The sequence below is a fragment of the Bufo gargarizans genome, chromosome 6 (genome assembly GCF_014858855.1).
Source record: "Bufo gargarizans isolate SCDJY-AF-19 chromosome 6, ASM1485885v1, whole genome shotgun sequence".
NCBI classification, from domain to species: domain Eukaryota; kingdom Metazoa; phylum Chordata; class Amphibia; order Anura; family Bufonidae; genus Bufo; species Bufo gargarizans.
This window is the reverse complement of record NC_058085.1, coordinates 108336029-108349354: the sequence shown is the minus strand read 5'-3', so window position 1 is coordinate 108349354 and position 13326 is coordinate 108336029. Positions and strand designations below refer to the sequence as shown.

At 41.1% G+C, this 13326-nt stretch overlaps 1 protein-coding gene across 1 annotated transcript; it reads left to right on the top strand.

Moving 5' to 3' along the window:
- The first annotated feature begins 1912 nt into the window (after positions 1 to 1912).
- HSD17B1 (hydroxysteroid 17-beta dehydrogenase 1) lies at positions 1913 to 12712 on the top strand. The gene is made up of 7 exons (XM_044300104.1): positions 1913 to 1933; positions 7578 to 7674; positions 8321 to 8482; positions 8573 to 8752; positions 8907 to 9000; positions 10284 to 10467; positions 12551 to 12712. Exons 1-7 carry the CDS (start codon positions 1913 to 1915, stop codon positions 12710 to 12712), a joined length of 900 nt encoding a protein of 299 aa, XP_044156039.1.
- The last annotated feature ends 614 nt before the right edge of the window (positions 12713 to 13326 follow it).

Below are 13326 nucleotides of genomic sequence, written 5' to 3'. Positions count from 1 at the left end.
CTCTTAGAGGTTATTATGCCCCCTGCCTCACTGAACAGCCACTTTGATGCCACACTGCTGGCTGGGCAGGAAAGCATGCCTATGGCAAACTCAGTGAGTTGCGGCCACAATTCAAGTTTGCCTGCCCAGTAGTCCAGAGGATCTTGGATTAAGGGTAACAGGGTGGAGTCCAAGTATGCCAGCACCTACTGGTTGAGGTTATTTTGCATGTCCTGCTGGGTGGTTTCCTCAGTAGGCGGCTGAAGAAAACTGCTTATCGCTGACTTCAGACTGAAGTTGCTGCATATGGAGCTGGTGCTGCTCCTGCCATTCCCCCCCCCCACCAGTCATAGCAGTGGAGCGTGAGCACAGAGGGTCCCCTCCAGTCAGACCTTCAGGAGGACATGGCGCCGGTAGACCACGACCAACAGACTACACAGTATGTCTCCATATTAGTCCATTTTTGCATCTCTCTCAGAAGGTCTAACAAAAATCTTCTGTCCCCTCGACAATCAGACATCATTCATCGCGTAGTTCTGCCGACTGACAAATAAAGTAGCCTCCTCAAAAGGCCTGAGCAAACGGCACGTGTCATACATTAGCTGCCTTTGCAGCTCAAGGAGGGAGTGTTTTGGAAAAAGTGGCTGAAGTGCATGCACAGTTTCCTGGACATTTATAACGGCTCCTGCAGTTCAGTGGAAGACTTGAGGAACTGGGTGACAATGGGATTGAAGACGTGCACCATGCAGGTGTAACACACCTTTGGGCAGCCCATCAGGGTATATGGTGGTTCTGACCTCACTATAGTGCAGTGCCTCCATGCTTGGAGCTCTATAGGATAGCAGGAGGGTCTTTCTTTTCTGCCAGGGGTCGACTTGGGAAACCCCTGCCCAGCTCAGTACACACTCGCCCCAGGAAGGAGTTAACTGATCAACAGATATATTCGGGAAATGGTGAACAATGGTGAAGAATATAAAGATGATACAATAAATGGAACAAAGCACAGATTGTAATTCTGTCTAACAAAAACTCCTGGTGAAGGGGGTGGGCTGTCTGTAACGGTAAGCAGTGATGGTGATCACACACACTCATCTTAAATACAGCATGCATTTCCCAGCTATCTACTCCTAGCACTCAGCTTCCTATATCCTGCTGTATAGCAATTAACCCAGTCCTAATGTTGGAGCCCGGTTGCAGAAAACGTTGCGCTAATGTTGGTGCACTTACAATTGTCCTGACGGGAACCAGCTGGGGACTGCAGCATTCAGAAGCTTGGGTGGCAGTGGAGTCGGGGCAAGATCCTCCTGGGATGCAGGCTTGGCTGTAGGGGTAATATAGCAACTGAGCTTTCCCTTCTTACACTGGAAACACAATAGCTGTCTGGGCTGTGCTGAAGGATTAATGCAACATATGAGTTTTGTCTTCTCAAACTGTAAACACAGGTGCTGTCTGGCCTGTGCTGAAGGATTAATGCAGCATTTGAGCTTTCTGTTCTCATACAGGAATCACAGAAGCTATAAGGACTGCGCTGTAATGTCTGAACAGAAAAAGGACACACTTCTATCTGTGAAGATCTCTCAGTCTCTCCATCTCCTACCCATGCTGCTGTCTTTAAAATGGCTGCTGTTCCTCTTCCTTCCTTAGCCTTTCTCCCTGGCCCCCCCGCTATTGGTTGCAAGGAGGAGCAAGTGCTCATGGGATATGTAGTCCACTTCACCTCAGAAGAATCAGCACTAATGCTGTGAGTCTCTACTTGTAATTGAGAGCCACAGCATCCACTAGACCCCTTGCTTTCTCTGCAGGGTTTATACAGGGCGCATGGGTCAGCCCTCCTTGATGCAGCACAGACAAAATGTTCTTTCCGTTATCAGTAACAATGGTTCCTACCTGCAGTTGGCAAGGAAACAGCCAGTATTCGATTTATTTATTGATGATGCAAGGCAGTTCCTCCCCGGTGTGGCTACATTTGCTCAGACTTACGAGGTGCAGACTTACATGACAACAGCTAGCTTTGCATAGGTGATATGCTGGAAGACTACTGTGAACTGTGCCTACAGTGAAGGGTGAGGGCAAGGTAGAGGATGAGGAGGCAGAGGAGGATATTGGCACAGAAATCCCACGATTACACACCTGGCCACGTTGCTGGTGTGCCTGGCCCAGAACAACATTTACCCAGTGGGCTGTGAATGACACATATTGTCCTTGACCATAGTTACAACTCCATACTTCAGTGCTGGCATGAACTCTACCAGACACTAAGAGGCCCAAGGACTGGCCCACCTTCTGCTCAACAAACGTGTGCAGGACTGGTACAGCTCTTTTGGAAAAGTAATGTTAGCTTGGTACTCTGGGTGGCACAAATCCTCAGTTCTCTACTATCTGCAGAGTCAACCACATGGAAAGGGAAAGACTGTACTACCAGCAACTTGGCCAGGTGCACGTTCAGCTTCTGCACCGTTGGATGAGTGTACACATACTGTCGTCTTTTTGCAATCGCCTCGGTGATCAATCGCTGTTGAAAAAAGTGAAGAGAATGAGGAGCATCAGTAGCAACAGACGACATTGAAGTCGATGGGAAGGAACAACAGCTTCCTTCTGCTGATGTTGTTGATCCCTGACTGCTGGAGGGGGGTTGCAGGCCGGTAGTAGATGCAGTTGTTGCTGCATCAGGCTGTTACAATAAATGAGTGGCACGTTTTTCCCAAGCCATTTTATGGTGATGCTCCATGTGTTGACGCAGGGCTGTCATGCCAATATTACCACCGTGGCCAGGCCTCACCTTCTACCCACACATGCTGCATACCACCTTGCTAATATCCCCCAGCGACTTGGTAGAAAATTCCTACAATGCCAAGTATGGCATTTTCCTTGCCTGCCACTGCTTTTATGAACTCATGCGCTGCTAGTGTGTTCCTCACAGTAGCAGACGGTATACTGCTCCCGCATTTTGGCTGCAGATCTCCCACTGCTTCCACCCTGCTGTCTTATAGGAACACTGCCCCTGATGATGACGATGCCTCCTCTTTACATGGCTCCCACGTGCAATCGACTACATCATCTACTTCTGTCACCCTCACCTGTCTCTTGCACATGTCCCTGACCCCTCGCAACATGTGTCAACTGTCATCATCACTAGTTGCATGCCTAGAGGAGTCCGCAGGGGACCTCTCCTCCAAGTTTGTGCTGTCCTGTAACTGCTGATTGTCCTCACAATATTTTGGGGAGCAACATTTTTGCCACTGCCCATTCCTTTGGAGGGCCCAGGCAACTGGTTGTTGGTCATAGTGTACAGTAACTGTATCAGTAAAGTAACAAATTAATTATGAATGTTGCAGCAGTTGAACAAGATGCATGCAGAAAAATACCAAACCTCCATTTAATACTGAGGCACAGTAAGTTTATCTGTAAAATAATGGATTAACTATGAATGTCGCAGCAGTTGAACAAGATGCACACGGTGATATATTAGACCACCCTTTAATACTGAGGCACAGTAAGTCAATCTGTAACATAATGGTTTAACTATGAATGTTGCAGCAGTTAAACAAGATTCACGTGGTGATTACACTCAACCTGCAGTCTCCCTGCTCTCCCCCTACAGTCTAAAAAACTCTCCCTACAACCTCCCTGCATGGTTTCTGCATTTTCCCTATCCAATTCTCCTTTTTTTATAACCCCTTAGGGACCGGGCTCATTTTCACCTTAAGGACCAGGCCATTTTTTGCAAATCTGACCAGTGTCGCTTTATGTGGTAACTTTAAAACGCTTTGACTTATCCAGGCCATTCTGAGATTGTTTTTTCGTCACATTTTGTACTTCATGACACTGGTAAAATGGAGTAAAAAAGTAATAATTTTTATTTATAAACAAAATACAAAATTTACAAAAAAAATTGAAAAATTTGCAAATGTTTAAGTTTCAATTTCTCTACTTCTATAATACATAGTAATACATCCAAAAATAGTTATTACTTTACATTCCCCATATGTCTACTTCATGTTTGGATCATTTTGGGAATTATATTTTATTTTTTGGGGATGTTACAAGGCTTAGAAGCAAATCTTGAAATTTTCAAAAACCCACTTTTTAAGGACCAGTTCAGGTCTGAAGTCACTTTGTGAGGCTTACATAATAGAAACCACCCAAAAATGACCCCATTCTAGAAACCACACCCCCAAGGTATTCAAAACTGATTTTACAAACTTTGTTAACCCTTCTGGTATTCCACAAGAATCAATAGAAAATAGAGATACAATTTAAAAATTTGACTGTTTGGGCAGATTTTCCATTTTAATATATTTTTTTCCAGTTACAAAGCAAGTGTTAACAGCCAAACAAAACGCAATATTTATTGCACTGATTCTGTAGTTTACAGAAACACCCAATAGGTGGTCGTAAACTGCTGTATGGGCACACGGCAGGGCGCAGAAGGAAAGGAATGCCATACGGTTTTTGGAAGGCAGATTTTTCTGGACTGGTTTTTTGATACCATGTCCCATTTGAAGCCCCCCAGATGCACCCCTAAAATAGAAACTCCAAAAAAGTGACCCCATTTTAGAAACTACACCCCTCAAGGTATTCAAAACTGATTTTACAAACTTTGGTAACCCTTTAGATGTTCTACAAGAATTAATGGAAAATAGAGATACAATTTCAAAATTTCACTTTTTTGGCAGATTTTCCATTTTAATATTTTTTTTCCAGTTACAAAGCAAGAGTTAACAGACAAACAAAACTCAATATTTATGGCCCTGATTCTGCAGTTTACAGAAACACCCCATATGTGGTTGCAAACTGCTGTACGGGCACACAGCAGGGCGCAGAAAGAAAGGAATGCCATACAGTTTTTGGAAGGCAGATTTTGCTGGACTGGTTTTTTGACACCATGTCCCATTTGAAGCCCCCCTGATGCAACCCTAGAGTAGAAACTCCAAAAAAGTGACCCCATTTTAGAAACTACAGGATAGGGTGGCGGTTTTGTTGGTACTAGTTTAGGGTACATATGATTTTTGGTTGCTCTATATAACACTTTTTGTGCGGCAAGGTAACAAGAATTTTTTTTGTTATTTACAGCATTCATCTGACAGGTAAGATCATTTGGTATTTTTATATAGCAGGTTGTCACAGACGCGGCGATACCTAATATGTATACAATTTTTTTATTTATGTAAGTTTTACACAATGATTTCAATTTTGAAACAAAAAAAATCATGTTTTAGTGTCTCCATAGTCTGAGAGCCATAGTTTTTTCAGTTTTTGGGCGATTATCTTGGGTAGGGTATGATTTTTGCGGGATGAGATGACGGTTTGATTGGCACTATTTTGGGGTGCATATGACTTTTTGATCGCTTGCTATTACACTTTTTGTGATGTAAGGTGACAAAAAATGGCTTTTTGTACACCGTTTTTTTTACAGTATTCAACTGATGGGTTAGGTCATGTGATATTTTTATAGAGCATATTATTATGGATGCGGCGATACCTAATATGTATACTTTTTTTATTTACTTAAGTTTTACACCATAACAGCTTTTTTAAAACAAAAAAAATGATGTTTTAGTGTCTCTAAATTCTGAGCCATAGTTTTTTTGGGTGATTTTCTTAGGTAGGGGCTAATTTCTTGCGGGATGAGGTGACTGTTAGATTGGTACTATTTTGGTGGGCATACGCCTTTTTGATCGCTTACTGTTGAACTTTTTGTGATGTAAGGTGACAAAAAATTGTTTATTTAGCACAGTTTTTATTTTTTTACGGTGTTCATTTGAGGGGTTAGGTCGTGTGATATATTTATGGAGACGGCCGATACGGTCAAGGCGATACCTAATATGTTTCCTAATATGTTTTTTTTTTAACTTTATTTGGGGAAATGACTTTTTTTTGTTTTTTACTTGAAACTTTTAATTTTTTGGGGGGGAAACTTTTTTTTCCACTTTTTTTGTTTTCCCACTTTGGGACTTCAACTTTTGGGGGTCTAATCCCCATTACAATGCATTCCAATACTTCTGTATTGGAATGCATTAGCTGTATGAGTAATACAGTGTGTATTACTCATACAGCTTCCAGCCTGTGAGATCCAGGGGGCTAGATCTCACAGGCTCGTCACAGGAAGGCAGCGCCGATGCCTCAGGAAGGCATCGCGCTGCCTTTAATGCCATCGGGTCCCCCCTACAGCCCCACGGGGACCCGATGGCACCGCCGCCCACCGCAACCTGTGAAAGCCGCAAACCGCAGGTCTGAATTGACCTGCGGTTTGTGGTGATCCACGGGACCCCCCCCCGAGCATTGTCCCCGGGTGCCTGCTCAATGATTTGTGCAGGCACCCAGCTACGCGGCGGTAATCGGAAATACATAGGACGTACAGGTACGCCCTGTTTCCTTAAGTACCAGGACATCAGGGCGTTCCTTTATGCCCTATGTCCTAAACAGGTTAAAACCATTTTCATGAAACACTGTCCCTAGCGCATGAGCGCTTGCCACGTCTCTCCCTATGCTCAGCACACAGTGAAATGGTGGAGACCACACGGGATGAGGTTTTTATAGGGGGATAGGCTAACTGCAGATTGGCTGACTGTACAGAATTATGGGTGATCTCGCATTCCTGGGCTTCTTACTTTTACTGTGTAACACATGCAGCTGCCATTTTAGAAAAAAAAACATTCGTTACCACGAAACATGAGGAAATTTGGATTCGTAGAGAATCCAATTTTTCCGAAACTGCGGATCGAATTCCACTGGAAGCTCGATTTTCTCAACACTAATCTTAGGCATCACTGCGTTACAAAATGCCTGAACTATTAAAAGATAAATATATTTATCTCATACTGTGAACACCATAACAGAAAAAAAAAATCAAAAAGGCCAATTTGCAGTTTTTTCATCACCTTACCTCCTAAAAAATTGGAAATAAAAATTTAGCAAAAAGTCATACACACCTCAAAAGGGTATCAATAATATCTACAGATCACCCCCCAAAAAATTAACCATCAAACAACTCTGTAGATGGAAATATAAAAAAGTTATGGGTGTCAGATATATTTTTTTTTTCAGTTTTACACAAGAAACACAACAAAAACGATATAAATGTGGTCTTGATGTAATGATACTGATCTGGAGAATGAAGGGAACAGGTTTACTGCATAGGCAACACCGTGAAAATGAAACCCATATTGCATTTTGTTTCCAATTTCACCTCATTTGCAGTTATTTTCCAGCTTCCCACTACAGGGTATGTAATATTAAATGGTGACATTAGAAAGTGCAATCTGTCCAGTAAAAAACAAGCCCTCATACATCTTTCTGTACAGAAAAAGAAAAAAGTTATGGCAGGGAGTAAAAAATGAAAATGCAGAAAATGAAAATTGCCTAGTCTTTTAAGGGTTAATTGCATTCAGCATGCAAATACTGTATATTTATATATATTTTTTTATGACATCTATAACAAAGGAGGAGGCAAAGGAAATAGCAGCTGAAGTCCTTGGAGCACCGACTGAAGACATAACAGCAGAGATACCAGATTTTGAGAAGTTTGCTGTACAGCTCCCAGTTCCCAGAGCGACGGAGCATACTTTATAGGTTTGTACCCCCATATTACAGTTCAGATGGAGAAAAGAGTGGTTCTGATCACAGGATGCTCCTCAGGAATCGGGCTGGGCTTAGCTGTACTTCTGGCTTCTGACTCTTGCCAAAGATATAAAGGTAAATTCAAATTATATTTTTATATATTTTTAGCTTACTTTAGGTTACTTGGAATAAATATAGATCATGGCACCACTAGGAACTAAGATCACTGATCCTACTCACAAATTTAGTCATGTAAGCATTAGGCCTTACTCACACGCCTGTGTCCATGGGGAAATCTGTGATAAAATGGTCAGTAATTTATCTCTGAAGATTTCCATGAAGAATGCTATGGACAAATGGACCGTGAATACACAGCACATAGTTTTATGAGAGAAAAAAACACACCGATGCCTATCTTTAGTAACCCTTGAACTCCCATCAACCAGATTTCTGGACCATCAAAGTTCTTTCAAGTCCAAGCACAATCACTCTCCTTACATATGGTTGTGTCTGGTACTGCAGCTCATCTACCAAACACAACCAAATGTAGGGACATATTACAGTGCCCATATAAACTTTAAAATCAGTGCAGTCCAAATCACCAATGGCCTTCCTAAGGAAGCCTTTGGGCCTGCCAAGCATAGGATCCATGTTTTTGTTGTGCCACCTTTTGCATCTCCTATATCTGCCATATAAATATGTATATAGCAGATTAAAAAAAAGTCTAAAGAATCTAATTTTAACAACATAATCTGAAATAATTGCTCTACTTTTCTTCCAGTCTATGCCACTATGAGGGATCTTTCCAAGAAAGAATATCTGTTGGAGTGTCTAAAGGACTGCCATGCTGACACTTTTGAGATTCTGCAGATGGATGTTACAGACCAGCAATCTGTGTTGGCTACCACTGAGAAAATAAAAGAAGAGCGAGTAGACATTTTAGGTGGGCTACATGGTTTATTTGTATCTGTGTTTGTAGTCGGATTATAGATTGTCTTTATATCCTTTTATTTACCCATTCTTTATCCTACAGTATGTAATGCTGGCATTGGATTGATGGGGCCCCTGGAATGTCACACTTATGACACAATGAAGAAGATATTTGATGTCAACCTCTTTGGTACAATCAGCACCATACAAGCCTTTCTTCCTGGGATGAAGCAGAGAAGATCTGGACAGATCATTATTTCCAGCAGTATGGGAGGCCTGCAAGGTACAACAAACCAGAGATGTCCACCATTAGTAACCAGCTATTTTACCCTTTAGTGCAAATATAAAGGGAGTGGGGAACCAAAAATTATTTGCAGTTGAAACATTTGTTGACTTGGCTTTTCAAAAATAACAAATATCTCCATTCTGCTTTGTAGGTGTCCCATTTAATGATGTGTACTGTGCTAGTAAATTTGCAGTGGAGGGGTTCTGTGAAAGCATGGCTATTGTTCTGCAGCATTTTAATATACAGTAAGTAAAGGAAGCATTGACCTCCAGATGTACTGATTGCAACTATAACATATTCAAAAAAAAAATGTGCTTGTAAGATTTCATCGAGATTTCTGGGAATTAAATATTGATGACCTATTCTCAGGATAGGTCATCAATATCTGATCAGTGAGTGTCATATTCCTGGCAACCCTGCCAAACAGCTCTTTGAAGAAGTGCAGCACACGGACAAGTGCTGAGGCCTCTCCATACCATGCCAAGCACAGCTTCGTCCATTGTATAGGGTCTGTGCTTGGTATTGATCATCAATTCCATTCACTTAAAATGGGACGGAACTACATAAAGCCCATGTGACCAATGGATATGACGTCACTGGCCTAGGGAGAGGCTGCCCTCACCCAATCAACCAGCTGATTGGCAGGTATGCGGGAGTCAGATATTGATGAACTACAGATGTAGTGATCCTCATCTTGATTCCTAACACGTTAAAAAAAACAATAGGAAGATACTTTTAATTGACTTTTTAAATGGCTTTCGATGACTTTTGTGACTTGCTATTATCGTCAGAGATGATATCACAATACAATTTAGAATTGCTATATCTATATCCTGTGGACAGGTCATCAATATTTAAATCCCAGGAAAGGTTTGTGTTATAGCCTCTAAACCTAGAGGGTCATCTATTAAGATCGGCATTTTAGATGTTAGTCTTAATACCCCTTTAGCAGGTGGTGGATGTGCCGGCCTCTATATAACTTCGGCGCATCCACTGCCTGTCTAAATCTAAGCCAGCTCCCTTGCCTAAAACAGGCGTAGAAAATTATAAATGAGACGAGCCCGCCGGCCCACCCCCTTCCTTGCCCACACCACGCCTCCTTTTTTGGATTAGGTGTGAATGGGGAAAAGTTGCAGATTGCGATGCAAATAACCTTTGCACCGCAATCTGCGACAGATACACACCAAAAAGTGGCATATATCTGTTTGTAAATGACCCCCCTAGAGTCCCAATCACTCTACTGAACTAAACTTAGATCACTATAAGATTCTATGGTGATCTAAATTAATTGAGATAAAAAGCAGAAGGGCTGGCCTTCGGATACTTTCAGATCGGGCAGTTTCAGATGGCCATAATACAGAAGCATTCCAGCATCTGTACTTAGGCCACAAGACCCAGTTCCCCAATTCTATAGAACTAAGATCACCATATGGGTCCAGGTTTGCATCAGTAATAAAGTACTATAGCCGTTTGAACCAATCTATTTTATATATGACCCTGTTACATTTTCTTCCTATGCTCTATGAAGTGTGAGCCTCATTGAGTGTGGAACTGTCAACACCAATTTTGTGAACAACCTGATTGCGAATGACTTCACTGACAGTCAACTCCAGAGCGTGGACAGCGACACCCGCGCTCTCTACGCCCAATATCTCCAACACTGTCAGACAATTTTCCAAGATGTGGCCCAGGACACAGATGAGATCCTGCAGGTTAGTTTCCCTTACTTTCTGATATTCATTGTGCATACCAAGTCAAACATCACAAATATATAGGTAGACAGAAGTGTTTGTCACCACAAAAGGATCATCTAGAGCTAAAAAAAATGGGCTGATTTTGTCCTAAAAGCACCAGCACACTTGTCTGTGGGCTGGGACCATATTGCAGGTAAGCTCCATTCTCGTAAAAAAGAATGAACACCAGGAATAGCCGATGGACATACATGGCACAGATAATTTTTTTCTTGTCACCTAAAACAATTTGAGAAAATATATATATATATATATATATATATATATATATAGTCTATCTTTAAATTTTTTTTACATTCACAAATGCTACAAAAATTATGTTTTAACCCCTTCCTAAAGCAACAATTTTCCATTTTTTCCTTTCTTGCTTCCTGCCTACCTAGAGCCATAACTTTTTTTTTCTGTTCACATAGCCATATGTGGGCTTGTTTTTTGAGGGATAAGTTGCACTTTCTAATGGTACTTTGTAATATTGCATACAATGTAGTAGAAAGCTGGAAAATAATTCCAAAATGTAGTTTTTATTTCTATTGCGTTCCCTCTGTTAAAAGTGAACCATTAACTTCATTCTCCATGTCAGTACAATTTTTGTTTTAATACTTTAAATATAAAAACTTTAAAAATTTCCTTGCATCCCCATATTATGAAGCCTATAACATTTTTTTTTACATTTATGTCTAATTTTTTATGGGGTGATCTGCAGTTTTTATTGATACTGCTATACTGATATTGAGTGTGTATGACTTTTTTTTCCATCACTTTTAAATACATTTTTTGGGGGAGGTGAAGTGACCGAAATGGTGAATCTGCAATTCTTTTCTGTTACGCTGTTCCCTGTACAAGATAAATATTATTATATTTTAATAGTTTGGCCTTTTTATATTTTATTTTTATTTTGTAAATGGGGAAAGGGGGTGATTTTGAATTTTTATATTTTCTTTAAATTTTTTACACCCAGTAGACTTTAAAATGCAATCATCTGATCACTTCTCCCATAGACTGCAATTGATTACCATTGCAGTCTATGGGAGAATCGCTACCTTCCTATCAAGCCCTGCCACAAGCAGGGCCTGATAGGAACTTCACTATACCAAACCTCAGAGCCTTCAGAAGGGGTTAGTGTAGGGGGATGTATGAATTACTGTCACTGAGGGTGGGGCTAGAAGCTGTGGTGTGTGCATTTTTTGGAGAAGGTAGGGATGGTAAAAAAAAATATCCCCGGCTTCTCTGTAGGGTGCCCTACAGCTGCTAACTCTGCAAGTACATTCAGGAACATCTTTGTAGCATTATATGCTGATTGCCTGGACATTTTTACACTATAGATATCATAACCGGGGTTTCCACACTCAGGAGCCTTCTTTTTGAGACAAAAGTCTACCTAATGCAACTATTTATTACATTAGAGATCAGCAACCTCCAACACTCCAACCTGTGGTGAATCTATGACTCCCAACACACTTGTTTAATTGTTTTTGCAACTCCTGTAGAAGTGAATGGAGAATGCTGGGAATAGTAGTTTCACCACAGCTGGAGTGCTGGAGGTTGCTGACTCTTGTATTACATGGTTGCTCATTTAAATGAATGCTGCCATGTAATGCTATATTGGTACTGCAAGGATAATGCATGCATCTTCCCCCCAGTAATATCGGCTAATCTGAGGACCTAGAGTCCATAACAAGCACAGATTGTCAATATACAAGTTGATTGTGGCTTATTTAAACCTTTAACACCTTAACAGCCTGATATAAAATGAACGGAGGACTAATTGTTTATCCTCCATTCACTTTGCATATTGTTGGTAGCACACAACCTGTTTAAGCAGAGCAATGTGCTGCCAAATGACCAGGATTTTCAGTGCCACATGAAAGGCTTGATCACAGAAAAAATATACTGATCAGCAGCACATTTTGAATGGGGCGATTATTGGGAATGAGGGTTTGTACAAATGTTCCTTCCCAATAATTGGCCCAATCCTCAACCCATGTAAAAGGGATCTGATACAGTGTTACATTTTGACAATTGATGTTATCATTATGTGTCATAGGTCTTTGTGGAAGCAATTGAGGCCTCAGTTCCATCACTCCGATACTTCACCACTCAGTTTTTCATGCCCCTTATTAAGCTGAAGTTACAATGTGCAAGCGGATCAGAGTATGTCCACGCCATTTACAAGTTTGTGTTTTCTGGAACAAAGCCAAAGGAATAGCGTCAATGAACCCTCCACATGTGCCAACATTGTCATCTTTTACAACATTTTCATCTTTTTTGTCCTGATCTTCACAACTTCGAAGAATTGTATGTTCCTTTATGTGCAAAAAAATGTAATTCACCAATTTCAGTGTTCATCAGAGGTGCAACTATAGGGGTGCAGAGGTTATAGCCTTTTACAAGAGCCAAGAGCCTGAGGTCTGTATCCCATATGAGAAGACCAGTACCTAAATGCTTTGCATATATTAGAAAGTGTAATAAGTGATGCTCGAATATGCACCAGCTTGATTAAATATTTTAAACCTGAAGTTGCACAGAGTTGTTCTCTTTACAAATGGAATCATTTTCGGTAATACAGAAGGGAGTCTGTCAAGATGGCTGACACATTGCAACAGCCTTCCTGCTCACTCTATTCACCAAACACAAGCAGGGACATACATAGAAATTATGTGGCCCATGCCAAAAGTCAGAAAAGGCCCCTATAAAAAAAAATCCACACACTGATTAATTCTGCTGCGGAAATAATACTGTGTACAAAGGGTAAATAACGCAGTAATATACAGTGGGTGAAATCTCTGCTAAAAAGATCCACATCAGACAAAGTTTGTTCTG